Source organism: Palaemon carinicauda, chromosome 22 (genome assembly GCF_036898095.1).
Source record: "Palaemon carinicauda isolate YSFRI2023 chromosome 22, ASM3689809v2, whole genome shotgun sequence".
NCBI classification, from domain to species: Eukaryota; Metazoa; Arthropoda; class Malacostraca; order Decapoda; family Palaemonidae; genus Palaemon; species Palaemon carinicauda.
Window position 1 is genome coordinate 50,544,165 of NC_090746.1, and position 18,169 is coordinate 50,562,333.

Consider the following 18,169-nt stretch of genomic DNA (forward strand, 5'->3'; position numbering starts at 1 on the left):
CGCCGTGTGGTGGTTGTGCGGTTAGGTGGTTAACAACTCTTACAGGGTGGTACTTGGTTGGAATCATTCCCATTTTCTGTTCCTCAGATCATCTCTGCCGCTTGGACTGACAACATCGTTGGTCCGCCATTGGAGTTTTTCGTTCGCTTTCCCTGTGTCGCTGTATCGAACTTATTCTTTGGTGAAGTACATTGACTTGGGGTTTTGGCAATCGCTTTTGTATTTATTCTGTTATTATTTGTTTGTTTAATATGACTGATAAACTTCATTTTTGTGTTTGTATAAATGAAGAATGCAAGGTGAGGTTACCGAAAGTTTCGGTAGACCCTCACACTGTTTGTTTGGGTTGCAGGGGTTTTGATTGTGTGCTTGATAAAAGGTGCAAGGAATGTGAGATTTTAAGCGAGAAAGAATGGTTAGATATGAAGCGCTATGTGCGCAAGTTAGAGTTAGATAAAGCCAGGAGGGCTTCGAGATCTAAATCTAAATCTATTAGGGAAGTTAGTTTAGATATTTCTATTGATCCATTAATTAATTCCTCTTTAGAAGTTGAACCTTCTCCTGTGGTAGTAACTCCTGCCCCTTCTACAGGAACGGTATCGACGGATTACCCTCAGTACGCCAGGATGGCGGCTGAGTTCAAGGCTATTAAAGATCAATTTTCAATATTAAACTTAGCCGGTGATTATATAAGCTGCAACTCTGTTGCTCGACAGAAAACTCTACGTAAAAAATCCGCCAGCGATCGCTATGCAGGTAGGGGGTGTACTTCAACAGCGCCATCTGTCGTGCAGGTACTCAGTACTCATTGTAAACACAGAACTCAATTTTCTCTCTGTCGGGCTACCGGCAAGACCTACTAATTCGCTGTTACTAACTGGATTTGTTTTCACAACTATTTGGTGAAGTACACTATTCTAGTTTTGAGCTTTCGCTATGCAGGTGTTTTATCTTCATCTCAAAACTTGAACTCGTTGTGGATAGATTTAATTATGGTGACAAAGAGAGTATGGACTTTCTTTCACTTTTAAATGGCCGACCCTTCCCTTAGACGGAAGTGTGTTTAGGTTTTTAGTAATTTTTCTTATCATGTTATAGATCTATATATTTTATATCTCTCCGCCTTTATTAGGCCTCTTCGATTAACTTTCCATTTATTATAAACATATAAAAATAAATTTTAATGTTTTGTTTATATGCGACCTTTCCTGATAGTAGGCGGTCCTAACTTGGAACCGAAGTTAATCAACGTTGAGCCCGTTATATCGTATTTAGCCTTTAAAGAATTTAAAACTTTTTAAATGTAATGTTTTATGAAAGAATTTCTTTGATAGTCTTCGTACTGTTTTCAAAGATGAACTAACGTTTAGTTTTTTAGGCTACGCAGTTGTTGACGTTCAGGACGTTCAACTTGCGCTCTATCGTTACGATAGAGAGAGAGTGTATCACGGTTTGACTTTGCAGTAAGAGTAAATCGATTCTGACGTTTTGTTCATTCTTTCTTAGCTTAAATGTTTTAAATTCTAATTTAAAGGAACTTTTTATTTGGAAAACCTTTCAGTTTTTTCCTTTAGTCAAATAACATGTTTTTTTGACGATATATAATTGGGCTCTTCTCTTAGGTGCGAAATCAAGAGAGAAAGAGAGAGAGAGATAGAGACGGAGGGAGAGAGAGGAGAGAAAACGTTCCGTTCAAGCGGGTAACGTTGTTCTCGTGTTACTCTCGTCCCTAGTCTCTGTACGGGGAGGAAGGTAAAACGTTTTTAGGTTTTTATTCTCGTCCCCAGGCTATGTGCGGTGAGAGATTGAAAACGTAGTTTATATGAACTAGTGTTTAGTCTCTTTCCCAGCCACTGAATTTTTTATCTTAATATATGTTTTCTGTTTTTTGCTGGTATTAATGAGCATTATACGACTGATTTCGCAATTACTACCTTTTAATGAAGGGTAGAATTGCGTGTTTCAGGTAGAAATCAGTAAAAGTTTCGATTTCAGTGAAATAAGTGCAAAACAGAAAATCGATAAAGTGATATGCGCAAAGTGTTACAGTGTTGCGTCCGAGGGTTCGTCTGTTCGTGCCTGTCGTTCACCTAGTCCGGGACCTCTTGCAAGCTCCCAAGCCCAGGGGAGAAGTAATGTCGAACGACTTATGGGTTCGAGAGGCCTTGATCAACGAACAGACGTTTTCCCTCCGTGGTTTCGGGCGTATCTACCCAAGATCGCCCCACCCACACAAAGACGAGAGAGCCCATTTTTTCCTCGTCTGCGGAAGAGGTTTCTCGTAAGAAACCATGGACCAAGGTCTCGCGGCTTATTAAGCGCAAGTCGGTCCCTTCCGCGCAAGTCCAACGGCCCAGTTGTAGCCACTGGGTCAGTTCGGACTCGCTGCAGTCTTCCGACGACTGCTCACCTCCTAAGAGAGGCAAAGCGGTACCGCATCAGGCAGTCACACCGTCTGTTGCCGCACCTGCTCCTGTAGACCCTAAGTGGTCTTTGCTGCAGACCATGCAGTCTCAGTTAACGTCATTGATGCAGGACTTTCGTGCGGAGAAGGTTGACACTGCACCAACCTCTAGCCTACAACCAACCACGGTTGTGCGTCCTGTGGACGCTGAGGCGACCTTCTGCCGCACTCCAGCTGAGAGAGTCCCGCCACCCATGCGTTCCAGTGTACCCTGCCAGCCGCATGTTGATGTTCAGCGACGCACGGAACCTTCCGTTGACGTTCGCGAGGTACAACAACAGTCTAAGTTGTTTTGTTTTGACGCGGTGCGTCAACCTCCACATTCTAGAGTTGTTTTGACTGCTCAGTCTAGACAGTCAAAGCAGTCTCGAGTGGACGCTGTACGTCCTCACGCACCTGTTGTGGTTGACAGTTCAGTTGTTGACAGTTCACAGACTGTCAAGCAGTTACATGACGTTGCGTTCTGGTCCGCTACTAATGCACCAGTGAGAGACTCGGCTTTTATCGGACAAGGTTCCTGTAGATGAGGAAGTTGCTGTTCTCCCTCCTACTGATATTCCCTTGAGGACTCTGTCAGATGGAGAGGAGCCTTAAGCTGCTTAGCCTCCTATGGACTTTAATTAAATCATGATGATTTTTTTTTAAGGATCTTCGTCCGGATCTTGTAACTGCTGCTCCTCGTTCGCCTAAACGTCAGAACTTACACTAGGCCTAGCTACTTCGAAGCCGTTGTTTTTAAGCTAGTGCTCTCTCGCTCTTCTAGAGAGCGTTACGTTGGCTAGGCGACTGGTTTTTTCACCAGGAGGAGTTTGGGGATACAGCCTTTGATTTCCCTTCTTTTAAACTGGTTTATAGAGCGAGAGTCTGATATGACACGAGAGAAGTTCTCGGCTTGGGAGTTCATGCCTCTGCCCAGATAGACTTCTCAATTCTGGTAGACTCTCCCTGGCGCCTAGCCAGGAGACGCTCCAAGTTGTTTACAGGTCAACTTCTCAGCTTTTGTCGAGCCTTTGAAGTTTTGCTGTACTTTTATGTCACACATAACAAGGCTTTCAGGGATGGTAAACGGTTCCGCCTCAGTCGCTAACCCCGTCTGTTGCCACACCTGCTCCCGTAGACCCTAAATGGGCTTTGCTGCAAGACATGCAGTCCAAGCTTGCGTCCTTGATAGAGGACTTAAATGCGGAGAAGAACCTTCTGGCCAACAACCTTTCAACCGGTCGGTTGTCCGCCCTGTTGACGCTGAGGTAACCTACTCGCGCCTGCCAGTTGAGGTGGTTCCTCCTTCTGGCCAACAACCTTCCAACCGGTCGGTTGTGCGCCCTGTTGATGCTGAGGTAACCTACTCGCGTCTGCCAGTTGAGGTGGTTCCTCCACCGATGCGACCCAGTGTGGGTTGCCAGCCGCACGTTTACGTTAAGCGACGCTCGGAGGTGGTTGTTGACGTTCAGGACGTTCAACAACCAGCAGAGGTGACTTGTTGTGACGCAGTGCGTCAACCTCAGCAACCCGGTAGGGTGTTGACTGCACAACCCAGACGGTCTAGACAGTTTTGGGTTGACGCTGTACTTCCTCGCGCACCCATGGTTGTTGACAGTTCACAGACTGTGCAGCAGTTCCATGATATTGCGTCCGGCTCCGTCACGCATCCACCAGTGCGACGGGATTCAGCGAGTCAGACGTTGCCCACTCCGTTGCCGTTTCCTCATAAGTTTCGAATGAGGAACCCTCTGATGAGGACGTTGCTGAACAAGACGATCAGCCCCCAGCCCTGCTATCCATCCAGAAGATGCTGAAGAAGGAACGCTGCTCAGTCAGGCTGTGGATGAGTCTGGTAGGGACGCTGTCATCCGTGGATCAATTTGTGTCACTAGGAAGACTACACCTCTGTCCTCTTCTATACCATCTAGCTTTTCACTGGAAAAGGACAAGACGCTAGAAGCGGTCTCGATCCCGGTTTCCGAAAAGATAAAGTCTTGTCTGACTTGGTGAAAGGACTATATCAACCTAAGAGAGGGTCTTCCCCTGACTGTTCAGACTCCCAACCACGTTCTCTTCTCGGACGCATCGGACGTAGGCTGGGGTGCGACATTAGACGGTCGGGAATGCTCGGGATTATGGAACTCGAGTCAAAGGACAATGCATTTCAACTGCAAGGAGCTACTGTACGTCTGGCCTGGAAAAGCTTCAGGTCTCTCCTTCAAGGCAAAGTGGTGGAGGTGAACTCGGACAACACCACGGCTTTGGCGTACATCTCCAAGCAAGGAGGGACCTACTCTCTGACGTTGTACGAGATCGCAAGGGACCTCCTCACCTGGTCAAAAGGTCTAGACATATCACTAGTAACGAGGTTCATCCAAGGCAACTTGAATGTCATGGCAGATTGTCTCAGTCGGAAGGGACAAATAATTCCAACAGAATGGACCCTCCACAAGGATGTATGCAAGAGACTTTGGGCCACCTGAGGCCAGCCAACCATAGATCTCTTCGCAACCTCGATGACCAAGAGGCTCCCAATATTTTGCTCACCAATCCCGGACCCAGTAGCAGTTCATATAGATGCTTTTCTCCTAGATTGGTCACATCTAGATCTATATGCATTCCCTCCGTTCAAGATTGTCAACAAGGTACTGCAGAAGTTCGCCTCTCATGAAGGGACAAGGTTGACGCTAGTTGCTTCCCTCTGGCCCGCGAGAGAATGGTTCACCGAGGTACTTCGATGGCTAGTAGACGTTCCCAGAACACTTCCCCTAAGGGTGGACCTTCTACGTCAGCCACACGTAAAGAAGGTACACCAAGGCCTCCACGCTCTTCGTCTGACTGCCTTCAGACTATCGAAAGACTCTCGAGAGCTAGAGGCTTTTCGAAGGAGGCAGCCAGAGCGATTGCTAGAGCAAGGAGAACATCCACCCTTAGAGTCTACCAATCGAAGTGGGAAATCTTCCGAAACTGGTGCAAGTCAGTATCCGTTTCCTCGACCAGTACCTCTGTAACTCAAATAGCTGACTTCCTCTTATATCTGAGGAAAGAACGATCTCTTTCAGCTCCCACTATCAAGGGTTACAGAAGCATGTTGGCATCAGTCTTCCGTCACAGAGGCTTAGATCTTTCCAACAATAAAGATCTACAGGACCTCCTTAAGTCTTTTGAGACCACGAAGGAGCGTCGTTTGGTTACACCTGGTTGGAATTTAGACGTGGTACTAAGATTCCTTATGTCAGACAGGTTCGAACCTCTACAATCAGACATAGTAATGATTTTAATTGTAGAGGTGCACTTCCTCTAACAGCTTCCATATTTACTGCCGAACTGTATGGCATATTAACCGCTATTGAGAAAATAGCTTTGGAAAAGGAGGGTAATTTTACAATTTTTAGTGATGCAAGGAGTGTTCTTCAAGCTTTAGAAGTTTTTAATTCTAGTAACCCTCTAGTTTTAAAGATTTTAGAATGGCTTTTTATTATTGGACGGAAAGGTATAACTGTTCGATTTTGTTGGGTTCCAGCACATGTAGGTGTGTCTGGGAATGAGAAGGCAGATTTACTGGCGAAGAATGCGGCATCCGAGTTGCTACCAAGGAGGTATCCCATTCCATGTAACGATCTCCTACCTTACATCAAGAAATTGGTTTGTGATAAATGGCAACAGCACTGGGACAGTCAAGACGGCAATAAAATGAGGGAAGTAACAAATATCATATCACCTTGGAGGTATAACATGATTCCCCGAAAATGGGAGACGACTCTTTGTCGTCTCCGTATTGGTCACACACGGTTGACACACGAGTTTCTGCTGAAGGGCCAACACCAACCGTATTGCGAGGACTGCTTAGTACCTTTAACAGTGAGGCATTTGTTGACCGAATGCCCTAATTTTACTAACTTGAGAAATAGATATCTGTTTGAGGCTCGAGGTGAGGATGGCAGGTTTATCCTTGCCAAGATTCTTGGACATGATGTGTCTTACTATGCGAGCGGAATTTTTAGATTTATTTCAGAAGCAGGTCTTCTGAAAACTATTTAACTATTTTAATGACTTCTTAATTTTTATGGTTTTAATCGAATTCTCTTTTAATTTTCATATACAGTAAATGGTATCGGCGTCAATGACCTTAGATGTCAGGATGCCAGAAAACTTTCAATCAATCAACCTCCCTGAAAGATCTCACCTTAAAGACTTTTCCTGGTATGCTTAGCCACAGCTAAAAGACTCAGTGAGATTCATGCCTTCAGCAAGAACATCGGATTCTCATCCGAAACGGCTACATGTTCTACAACTTGGTTTTCTAGCCAAAAACGAGCTGCCTTCTCGGCCTTGGCCAATATCGTTCGATATTCCAAACTTATCGTATGGTTGGAAATGAACTAGAAAGAGTCTTATGCCCTGTAAGAGCTCTTAAGTTCTATTTAAAACGAACTAAACCTTTACGAGGCCCGTCTGAAGCTTTATGGTGTTCAGTTAAGAAACCATCTTTGCCTATGTCAAAGAATGCTTTATCCTATTTTATCAGACTGTTAATACGAGAAGCTCATTCCCATCTGAATGAGGAAGACCAAGCTTTGCTGAAGGTAAGGACACACGAAGTTAGAGCTGTCGCAACTTCCGTGGCCTTTAAACAAAATAGATCTCTGCAAAGTATAATCGACGCAACCTATTGGAAAACCAAGTCAGTGTTCGCGTCTTTTTTATCTTAAGAATGTCCAGTCTCTTTACGAGAACTGCTACACTCTGGGACCATTCGTAGCAACGAGTGCAGTAGTGGGTGAGGGCTCAACCACTACAATTCCCTAATTCCATAACCTTTTTAATCTTTCTCTTGAAATGTTTTATTATTGTTTTTGGGTTGTCCGGAAGGCTAAGAAGCCTTTCGCATCCTACTTGATTTGGCGGGTGGTCAAAGTCATTTCTTGAGAAGCGCCTAGATTAGAGGTTTTGATGAGGTCCTGTTGTATGGGTTGCAACCCTTGATACTTCAGCTCCTAGGGGTCGCTCAGCATCCTAAGAGGATCGCGAGGCTCCGTAAGGAAGACGTACTTAAAAAGGCAGAGTAATTGTTTAAGTCGACTTCCTTACCAGGTACTTATTTATTTTATGTTTGTTATTTTGAATAACTGCTAAAATGAAATAAAAAATCCTTAGCTCATAATAATGTAAACAATTATTGCTGGTCTCTACCCACCCCCCTGGGTGTGATTCAGCTTATATAATCACCGGCTAAGTTTAATATTGAAAAATGTTATTTTTATAATAAAATAAATTTTTGAATACTGTATACTTACCCGGTGATTATATATTAAAGGACCCTCCCTTCCTCCCCAATAGAGACCCAGTGGACCGAGGAGAAAATTGAGTTCTGTGTTTACATTGAGTACTGAGTACCTGCACGACAGATGGCGCTGTTGAAGTACACCCCCTACCTGCATAGCGATCGCTGGCGGATTTTTTACGTAGAGTTTTCTGTCGAGCAACAGAGTTGCAGCTTATATAATCACCGGGTAAGTATATTCAAAAATTTATTTTATTATAAAAATAACATTTTTCAGCCTTGAAAGGTAAGAGGGAGAGTGTGATTAGTGCTAGTGAAAGTGCAGTGGAGGTGGCGACTGATTGAACCTGTCACTACCCTAGGTCTAGACCTCTACCAAGCTCCCAGGACCAAGGGAGAAGGTACGTCGACGGCCGCAAGGGGGTGAGAGGTACGTATCCTCAGTCAGCCGTCGCCTCAGACAGTCCTGTTGCATCTTCCCAGGCTGCTCTTGACCGCAATGGAAAAGGCGTGTCAGAAGTGATGGTGTCCTCCCCGAGCCCCTCTCCCAGACACAAATGGCAGTATGAGGCTTCGAGACCGACCAAGACCTACTGACCAGACCCATTCTCGCTCTCCCTTATCAAGTAGCCCCGAACCTTGTCCTTTTGAGGACGACTTGGACGCCGTTCTGGTGAAAAGGCCAAAGCCTAGAGATGGAAATGAAGAGAGACTGTCGAGAGATCCTTCTCCTTCAACAAGCGCTACTCGGCAGCCATCGCCTTCGGAACCGCAGGATCCAGCAGCAGTCGCGAAGTCTTTTATGACTGTTATGCAGAAGCAGCTGTTCACTCTGGTTCAAGCTTTTAGCCGTCCTTCCCCCCAATCGGACAGACGTAAGGACGACTCTTTACCTGTTAAGAATTTGGCCTCTAAGAGGGAACGGAGTTCCTCTCCCAGGGAACCGTGGCGAGATTCGTCTAAGGTGCGGTACCACGCTTCTTCATCGACACGCCTACGAAACGCTAGTGATTCTCGACATCAGGATGCTTCCGTCTCTCGCCCGCGATACCAGGACGATTCCAGCCTGCCTCTCCAGGACGCTTCTGCTTTGCTACGCCAGGATGAACGCAGCTCTCGGCGCAAGGATGCTTCCAGCTCTCGGCGGCAGGACCCATCTGCCTACCGCCTCGAGGACACTTATAGCGCTCGCCGCCAGGATGCTTCCAGCGCGCGGCGCCAGGACGCACGCGTTTCTCGCGTTCAGGATGCATCCAGCTCTCGCCAACAGGACGCATCCTACGATTTGCTTCTCTTGGATGCAGGTGAACCTTCACCCCAAAGGGACACTGAAATGGAAGTAGGACAAGATCTTAAGGATGTTTCAGAGGATGAAGATAAACCTGCTAACGCGGCTGGTGATTATAAGGTTCTCTCTCGCTCCCTCTTTGAGCTTTATGGGGAGGAGTTTCAACCTGCTGCCCCTCGTTCTCCTCAATCGCAGTTCAGCAAGAAGACCAAAAAGTAATCGGTTTTCATCAAAATGAAGCTATCCTTCTCTGTTAGGAAGGCTCTCGCTAGAGTTGATGACTGGCTGAAGGAGCGGAGGCAAGCGGTAAAGACCACCTTCTCTTTTCCAACAGCTCGACTTGCTTCTAAGGCGGGCATGTGGTACGAGACTAGAGAACCTCTTGGCCTGGGAGTACCTGCCTCCTCCCACGGGGACTTCTCTGGTATTGTTAATTCTGCTAGGAGGCATGCCCTTAACTCGGCGAAGGTAATGAGGTCCATGTCTGAGCTTGACCACCTCGTTAAGGGGATTTTCCGAGCCTTCGAAGTCTTCGGTTTTTTGGACTGGTCTCTAGGTATGCTGGCCAGGAAAACTGAACGACTGAAGGAAACGGAAGACCTGACTAGTATAATGGCATGCATGGACAAGGCTCTTAGTGACGGGTCAAATGAGTTGGCTTCCCTATTTTCGGCTGGAGTTTTGAAGAAGAGGGCCCTGTTATGTTCTTTCGCTTCCAGTGCAGTAACGGTCGCGCAGAAGGCAGAGCTCCTTTATGCCCCTCTCTCGAAGCATCTTTTTCCTGAGTCCCTTGTCAGGGACATTACCCTTTCGCTTGCGTTAAAAGACCACACAAGACCTCCTGTCACGCTCTGCAAGAAAGCCTTTACCAGCGATGCCTTCGTCTCTGAAAAGAGAGGAGAGGAAATTTCAGCAGCCCTTTCGAGGTAGAGCTCCTTCGAGATCGGACTTCAGGGGAAGAAGGCAGGAGACGGGCAGTAGAACGAATAGAAGTTCGTTCAGATCCCTCTCCAAGAAGTGAAGTTCAAGTCCTCCAGACAGCGGTAGGAGCAAGACTGTCACTTTTTTGGCAGGCTTGGAAGAAATGAGGGGCAGATGCCTGGTCCCTCTTGGTCATCAAGGAGGGATACAAGACCCCCCTCTTGAATAAGCGTCTGCTTTCAGATACTTCTCTAGCCTTAGTGGCTCATCCCTTCCAGACCTGGTGGACCAGATGCTGGAAAAGGGAGCAATAGAACCAGTTCTGGAACTATAATCCCCAGGTTTCTACAATCGCCTGTTTCTGGTACCTAAGAGTTCGGGTGGATGGAGACCTGTTCTGGATGTCAGCTCTCTGAACGTCTTTGTGGAAAAGACAAAATTTACTATAGAGACGACTTAGTCGGTGCTGGCAGCAGTACGTCCAGAGGACTGGATGGTGTCTCTGGATTTACAGGACGCCTATTTTCACATCCCCATCCATCCGAATTCAAGGAAGTACCTGAGATTCATGATCCAGGGCAAGTCTTTCCAGTTCAAGGCCCTTTGCTTCGGCCTCAGCACTGCTCCTCAAGTCTTCACCAGAGTAATGGCGAACGTGGCAGGATGGCTTCATCAAAAGGGGATAAGAGTATCTCTACATCTGGACGATTGGTTGATAAGATCCCGATCGAAAGAGAAATGTCTTGAGGACCTATGCAAGACTTTCATGATGCCTCAAGAACTGGGTCTCGTCATCAACAAGAAGAAATCTCAGAAGGAACTGAGTCAGACTATTCTTTATTTGGGGATAGTTCTGGACTCAGTTCATTTTCAGGGTTTCTCCCTCCCAGGAGAGGCAGACCAGGTGCCTCGAGAAGGTTCAGGAATTCTTGGAGAGACAGAAGTGCTCAGCGAGGGATTGGATGGGTTTGCTGGGAACCCTCTCCTCGCTTGAACAGTTTGTCTCTTTGGGAAGACTGCACCTCAGACCTCTTCAATACTTCCTATCGAGAGTGTGGAACAGGAAGACTCAGGAGGACTCCTTTTCCTTCCTCATTCCAGCAGAGATCAAGGGTCATCTGATTTGGTGGCTGGATACAGCTTTGCGTGGAGAAGGAATCTCCCTGTACAGGAAGAACCCAGACCTAGTGATGTTCTCAGACGCTTCGGAGTCAGGATGGGGAGCAAGACTAGGAAGCAAGGAGGTCTCAGGCTCTTGGGAAAAGGAACAAACCGGATGGCACATCAACAGGAAAGAGTTGATGGTCATTCTGTTAGCACTAAAGGCCTTCAAAGACTCAGTGTCAGGGAGAATAGTGGAGGCCAATTCGGACAACACCACGGCTATATCTTACATCAGAAAGCAAGGGGGAACTCACTCTCTGTCTCTGTTCGAAACGGCAAAAGAGCTCCTTCTGTGGTCGAAGGAGAACAATGTAGGACTTCTTACAAGATTCGTGCAGGGACAGAGGAATGTAAGAGCAGACATGCTCAGCAGGAAAGGGCAAGTTCTTCCCACGGAATGGACCCTCAACCGACAGGTCTGTCAGAGTCTGTGGAAGTTATGGGGGAGACCTTTAATTGACCTTTTCGCCTCCAACCAGAACAAAAGGATCCCCAACTACTGCTCTCTAGTCCCCGATGAGGAGGCAATAGCAGTAGATGCCTTCTTGATGGACTGGACAGGGATGGACACCTATGCGTCCCCCCCGTTCAAGATCATCAATCTGGTCGTCAGGAAATTCGCTCTCCTCGAATCAGGAAGAATGATCCCGGTAGCTCCATTCTGGCCAGCAAGAGAATGGTTCACGGAAGTGGTGGACATGTTTGTGGACTTTCCAAGAAGCCTTCCTCCAGGTCCAAAGCTTCTCAAACAGCCCCACTTCGAGAGGTATCATCAAAACCCCCTCGCTCTACAACTGACTGCCTTCAGACTATCGGGAAGCTTGTCAGAGCGAGAGGTTTCTCTGCGCAAGCTGCAAGAGTTGTCGCCAGAGTGAGGAGGGTCTCTTCGCAAAGAGTCTACCAATCTAAGTGGGAAACCTTTAGGGCTTGGTGTAAGCGGCACAAAGTTTCCTCAACCACTACCTCTGTGAGCCAAATAGCTGATTTTATGTTGTCCCTCAGAAACGATGCTAAACTAGCCGTATCCACGATTAAAGGATATAGGAGTATTCTCTCGGCTGTCTGTAGGCACAGAGGCATAGATTTGACTCAGAATAAAGACTTGCAAGATCTCGTGAAGTCTTTTGAAACAACTAAGCAGGCTCAGTCAAGGCCCCCAGCTTTGAATCTGGATGTGGTTCTGAAGTTCCTATGCACCAAGAAGTTCGAACCCATCTCACAAGCGTCTCTTAGAGATGCGACTAAGAAAACCCTCTTCCTGATGGCTCTGGCCACAACAAAAAGGGTCAGCAAAGTTCACGCTATTGAGAAGCAAGTGGGCTTTAACCAGAATGGAGCAGTGTGGGCTTTGAGGATTGACTTCCTCGCCAAGAATGAAAATCCATCAAAACCCTGGCCGAGGACTTTTAAGGTTCCTAACCTCACTAATGTGGTGGGACAAGAGCAGGAGAGGCTCCTCTTCCCAGTTGGAGCCCTCAGACCATATTTATCTCATACTAAGAGTGTTAGACCATATTTATCTCATACTAAGAGTGTTAGAGGCGCATCCAATTCCTTATGGTGCTCAGTGAAAGATCCACAAAAGCCCCTTTCAAAGAATGCTTTATCACTCTTCCTGAGGGAAACAATAAGAGAAGTTCACCTCTTGTGTGAGGAGGAGAACTTCGCTCTTTTGAAAGTAAGGGCTCACGAGGTGAGAGCTATCGCTACTTCACTGGCATATCGTAAGAATATGTCAGTTAGACAGATTATGGACACAACGTTCTGGAGAAGCAACTCCGTGTTTGCTTCTCATTACCTCAGAGAGGTAAGAGTGGATTATGAAAGGTGTTACACCTTGGGCCCATACGTAGCTACGGCTTCTGTATTAGGCAAAGCAGTTACTACCTCCCCTCAACCTTAACTTTTGTATGTCTGTGTTTGGGTTGTGGTTTTTATGGTTGTCTGAGGACTGTGACGTGTGGTACGGTACCCTGTCTAGCTAGATAGTTTATATCTATTCTGCAAGGTTAGGTGGTTAGTTTGAGTAAGGTTGCAGTTTTTTTAAAAAAAAAGGGGGCATAGGTAGTTCTGAAGTCTAGTCAAGTTGTTGGTCTCACCCCGTTTGACAGACTCAATTGAGTTGTTTCAGCATGACAGGTCCACTCCTGGCTGACACTCCTAAGGGAAAGCGACTCAAGAGGCAGGAACCTTTGAAGTCAGCTACCTTAGCAGGTAAGGAATCAAGGTGTTTTTTCCTACAACTTATTGTTGTTTTCCCAACGATACTAGCTGTGTCACACTCCTCCAAATGTGTGAATCAGCTATATATATATATATATATATAACTGCCAGGTAAGTGCTATTCATAAAAAGGGAGTTTTTATGATAAAACAAAGTTTTATGAATACTTACCTGGCAGTTATATACAGTTTATATTTTAAGGCCCACCCACCTCCCTCAGGAGACAGGTCGGGCAAAGATGATCTGAGGAACAGAAAATGGGAACGATTCCAAGTACCACCCTGCAAGGGTTGTTAACCACCTAACCGCACAACCACCACATGGCGGTTGCCGCGAGTTTTGAAAAATTCTGCCGGACGTCAGAGACTATAGCTATATATATATATATATATATATATATATATATATATATATATATATATATATATATATATATATATATATATATATATATATATATACTATATATATATATATATATATATATATATATATATATATATATATATATAACTGTCAGGTAAGTACAGTATTCATAAAACTTGGTTTTATCATAAACACTCCATATTTAAAAATTTTGACTTAAGTTTTATGCTTAGGTTTAACACCCCATTCCAATGTTCTTAGCTCAGAAAAGGCATAATTTTATACACTATTATGTGTTCTCTCTTTGTAATGCTAATACTATCAGTATAGCACACTAAGATTGAAATAAGATATGCACTTTGAAAAACAGAATGTGTCTAAACTAAGAATATCTTCAGAATAAATGAAAAAAAATATAGGAACTGTTAATTTTAAAAGATTTATGTATTAAATCATAAGGACATATCAAGTTGCTAGGAAGTTTCCACTGTGACTTTGAAGCAGCATTAAACACAAGCATAAGTTGAATGGCAAAAACATACATTCACACAAAGGCATCCACAACTATGCAGATCTATGTACAGTATAGACTAGGGATTCTGCCATTTTCAAATTGTTTCATGTTCACTTGAAGTTTTTTTTTTGTATTAAGATACAAACATTTTACACAAAATAGCAGAATTGTGAATTGAAAACTAACAGTATCCAATATACATTACTTTATATACATTGCAGTAAATTTGTTACCAATTTGTTACCCACTTGTTCAGCAAATAAAGTTGTACTGGATTAAGATCATAGTATTGCCCCTAATTACGACCTATTCCTGACATGTAGACAGTAGTCATGTTTATTTTTTATTTTCTAAAATCAATGTCATATTCTATTTCAAACAGAAACTTGCAAAAGAAAGCAGTGGCAACCTTTTCTTTTCACCATTCAGTATTATTTCTGCTCTTGGAATGACACTTGGTGGGGCCGGGGGCAACACGAAAGCCCAAATGCATCAAGTGCTCCATTTGGAAGACAATGAATCTATCCATGATGCCTTCAGTGACATTATTGCAGATATCAAGGTTTGTGTTTTTATATTGTTTTTACCATGTTAGCATAATATGTGAGAAAGCCCAGCACACATGATTATAGTAAAAGCTTTAGCTTTGTTGCTACCCTCAGTTATGTAGTCTATCTTGTTTTAATACATCATGGTTTTGTTTAAATTCTACTTTCTTAATGCTAGTTTAAACTTGTTCTATTTCTAATGATATTACTTTAAAGATGATTAATATGATAGTCATTGCTAGTACTGTTGTAGCAAATACAAGAAAATAGTGGAGCTAATCTAGTTATGCTCTGTTTCAAAATTAAAAAGAAATTTTTATGTGACAGAGGAGGTTTCGCAGGACTTTCTTTTATAAGAGAAGACAAGAGAAGATTAGAATAACACATATCCATTTTTCTTGATACCGAGTTTTATATTATCATCATCATCACAAGCTAAGCTACAGTCCTAGTTGAGAAAGTAGAATGCCATAATCTCAAGTGTTTCAACAGGGAAAAATAGCCTAGTGAGGAAAGGAGGTAAGGAAATAAATAAACTACAAGAGAAGTAATGAATATTTAAAATGAAATATTTTAAGAATATTAGCAACATTAAAGTAAATTTGTTCCGTAACTGAAATACAAACCACGCTATTTAATATGGGTATTACTTTCGGCGTAGCTGGAATGACGAGCCATTAGAATTTTAACGAGGGTTTACTACCCTCTCGCTAGTTAGCGAGGGGGTAGGGAGGGGTAGCTTGCTACCCCTCCCCCCTCACACATGTGAATAGCTCACTTTGCTTTTGGCTCGGGTGACGATCAGACGTGTCTGCTCCCACCCTCGCTTACTTTGACAGCCTTTGATCTTTGTTTTTGCTTTTTCTTTTATACATTGTGTTTGGAAGTTGGCCTCTACCATGCGGAAGTGTCCCGGCTTACCTGACCGGCCTTGCGGAACTTAAAATGTCGGTGGTGGACACAGACCCTCACACCTTGTGTCCTTTTTGCAGGGGCCAACGGTGTGAAAGAAATGAAGTATGTGGTGAGTGTAGGGAGTGGTCTACCTCCAAGTGGGAGAGGTTTTCCCGGCACCGGAAGAAGTCCAAACGGGAAATTTCTCCTTCAGGGGTTTCCTTGAAGAGAGAAAATCCCAAGGACTCTTCTTCTGTAGCCCGAACCTCCTCCGAAGCTCCCACTTGATCGGTCTCTCCCGAGAGGCCGTCGAGTGGTAGTGTAAGTCGTACTTACGTTCAGCAACCTCGGGGTTCGGGAGAGGGAGTTGCCTCCCATAGCGAGGCAGCTCTTCCTCCTCCCCCGGGGGAGGATATTTCTGATAATAATGTGTCTAACAAGGATTTGTTACAGCTTTGGGCTTCCTTGGGGCTTCAGGGTTCGCCCTCCAAGGAAGCCCTGTTTGACATAATCAGGTTGGGGGCTGCTGTCAAACAGTCGCCGACAGTAGCAGAGGTTGATCCTCTGTCTATCGTCGACGTTGTTGTGGCAGGGGCTTCCGACGAGTTAGGTCAAACCCCTGCTATGGTTCCTGATGTAGCTGAAGGCTTAGTTCCCCCCTCCAAACATCCTTCGAGGGAGGAGCTAAGTCCAACGGTCTCTCCTGCAGGTGATTCTCCCCCTCAGGGAAGTTCACTAACAGAGACTCCTCTTTGGAGGACTGCCGATGGTCTGCCTGCTGCCCCCAGAGGACGTATCAGATGGAAAGCTTGCCCTCCTCTTCGCCGTAGAGGCCTTCCTTCTCCCCACAAGGGAGTTAGGAGGCGCCTCTTCGGTTCTTCGTCTTTGCAGTCCCCCGCAGAGGATCCTCCTTGCCATGCACCGACCGTTGCAGCTGTATCCCTGGACCTCTCTGCAGATTGTTCACGATCTCCTTAGCCTGCCAGACCTGCTGACCTCCCGTCTCCGTTCCTGGCCGCTGACGCGCTGTGGGCGCCCACGCACCCCGTTATCCAACGGGCATCGGTCCCTTCGGGGCAAAAGGGGCTTTCTCACATTGTGAGTAAGTCCCTTAAGCGCCAGGTATCCCCTGCGCGCCAACGTTCTCCTGCACGCCCACGCGCAATGGAGCGCAAGCGCTCGCCTGCTGTTCCTGAGACATCACTTCAGAGACCTCCTGTTCCAGGGATAACGCACCAGCGATCTCTTGTTGCTGAGAATACGCGCCAGCGTTCTCCTGCTCGCCAGCGCTCACCTGCGCGCCAGCGATCTTCTCCTCGCCAGCTCACATCTGCGCGCCACGCGCGCCCACGATCTCCTGAGAGCCCACGATCTCCTGCTCGCCAGCGCTCTTCATCTACACGCCAGCGTTCGCCTGCGCGCCAATGTTCGCCAGCGCACCCACGATCTCTGGATTTGGGCGCAGGAGGGAAGAATCTTTCTTCTCCTTCCCGTCAGCGATCTCCAACGCGCCTACGGACCTCGCCTGCGCGCCATCGCGCGCAGTCTCCATCGCGCGCACCTGTTCCAGCTACTGCTGTGCGCCCTCCTACGCCCCCACATGCTAGGGGTATTTCCCCTGCACGCACGCCTTCTAGAGCTCATAAAGATCCTGCGCGCGCGCGTGAGCAATCACCTCCGCGCGCGCAAGCGCTTACACACCCTTCGTCGCACTCTCTGGTTTTGCCAGATCGCGCACCTGCGCGCCTGCTTGGTCCATCACCTGCGCGCCAGCGCGCCAACGTGCCCACTTGCCCACGAGTCGTAGATCGCCTGCGCGCCCACGCGCCCCCTTGCCTGTGCGGAGTCGCTCGCCTGCGCTCCCAACGCGCCATCGCTCGCCAGTGCACCATCGCTCTCCTGCACGCCAGCGCTCGCCCTCGCCATCATCTCCACGCGCCTGCGAACCAGGGAAAATCCCATCGCGCGATTCCCAACGCAATCTCCAGCGCGATTCCCATCGGGATTCACAGTGCGAACTCCCGCGCGAAGCTACAGGAACGAGAGCCTCCAGGTCGTCATCTTCACGTTCCCCCCTGCAAGCACAGATCAGCGCTCCCGCAGGAGGAGGGGAAAACTCCGGATAGGTCCAGGAACCTACCTTCTTCCCTTTCTTTTCAGGCAGGCCCAGTTGTAGTTTCTACTCCGAAGGATCGCCCGATCCCCTTCCCTCCAGAGGGAGTCTCTGACAGCACAGCTGTCAGTAAGCAGCCATGGTTCGGGTCCCTCGTCAGAGCCGTCATGCAGGCTTTCAAACCTGCCTTCTCTGAATTGGGCCTCAAATCAATGGCAGCTCCGACCCCATTGAAGAGGAAGAGAGGAATAGAAGTCGTGGTAACTTCTCCCAGGGCCAAGCTGGCTCCCCGGAAGTCCTTGAGGAAGGCTCTTTCCCCCCCCCAGACTTTCTCTCCCTCTTCTGTGGACGAGGATTTTCCGTCCTCAGGGGAATCTACCGAGGTGAGACGTTCTCCCATCGCACCAA

General features: G+C 46.6%; 1 protein-coding gene across 1 annotated transcript in view; it reads left to right on the forward strand.

The window, feature by feature from the left end:
* Positions 1–18,169, forward strand: part of LOC137616436 (leukocyte elastase inhibitor-like) — a 359,050-nt gene that overhangs the window by 116,329 nt on the left and 224,552 nt on the right. The window contains exon 3 of the mRNA XM_068346185.1: positions 14,589–14,768. Within this exon, the coding sequence (XP_068202286.1) occupies positions 14,589–14,768 (180 nt within the window). The remainder of the gene's footprint in view (positions 1–14,588; positions 14,769–18,169) is intronic.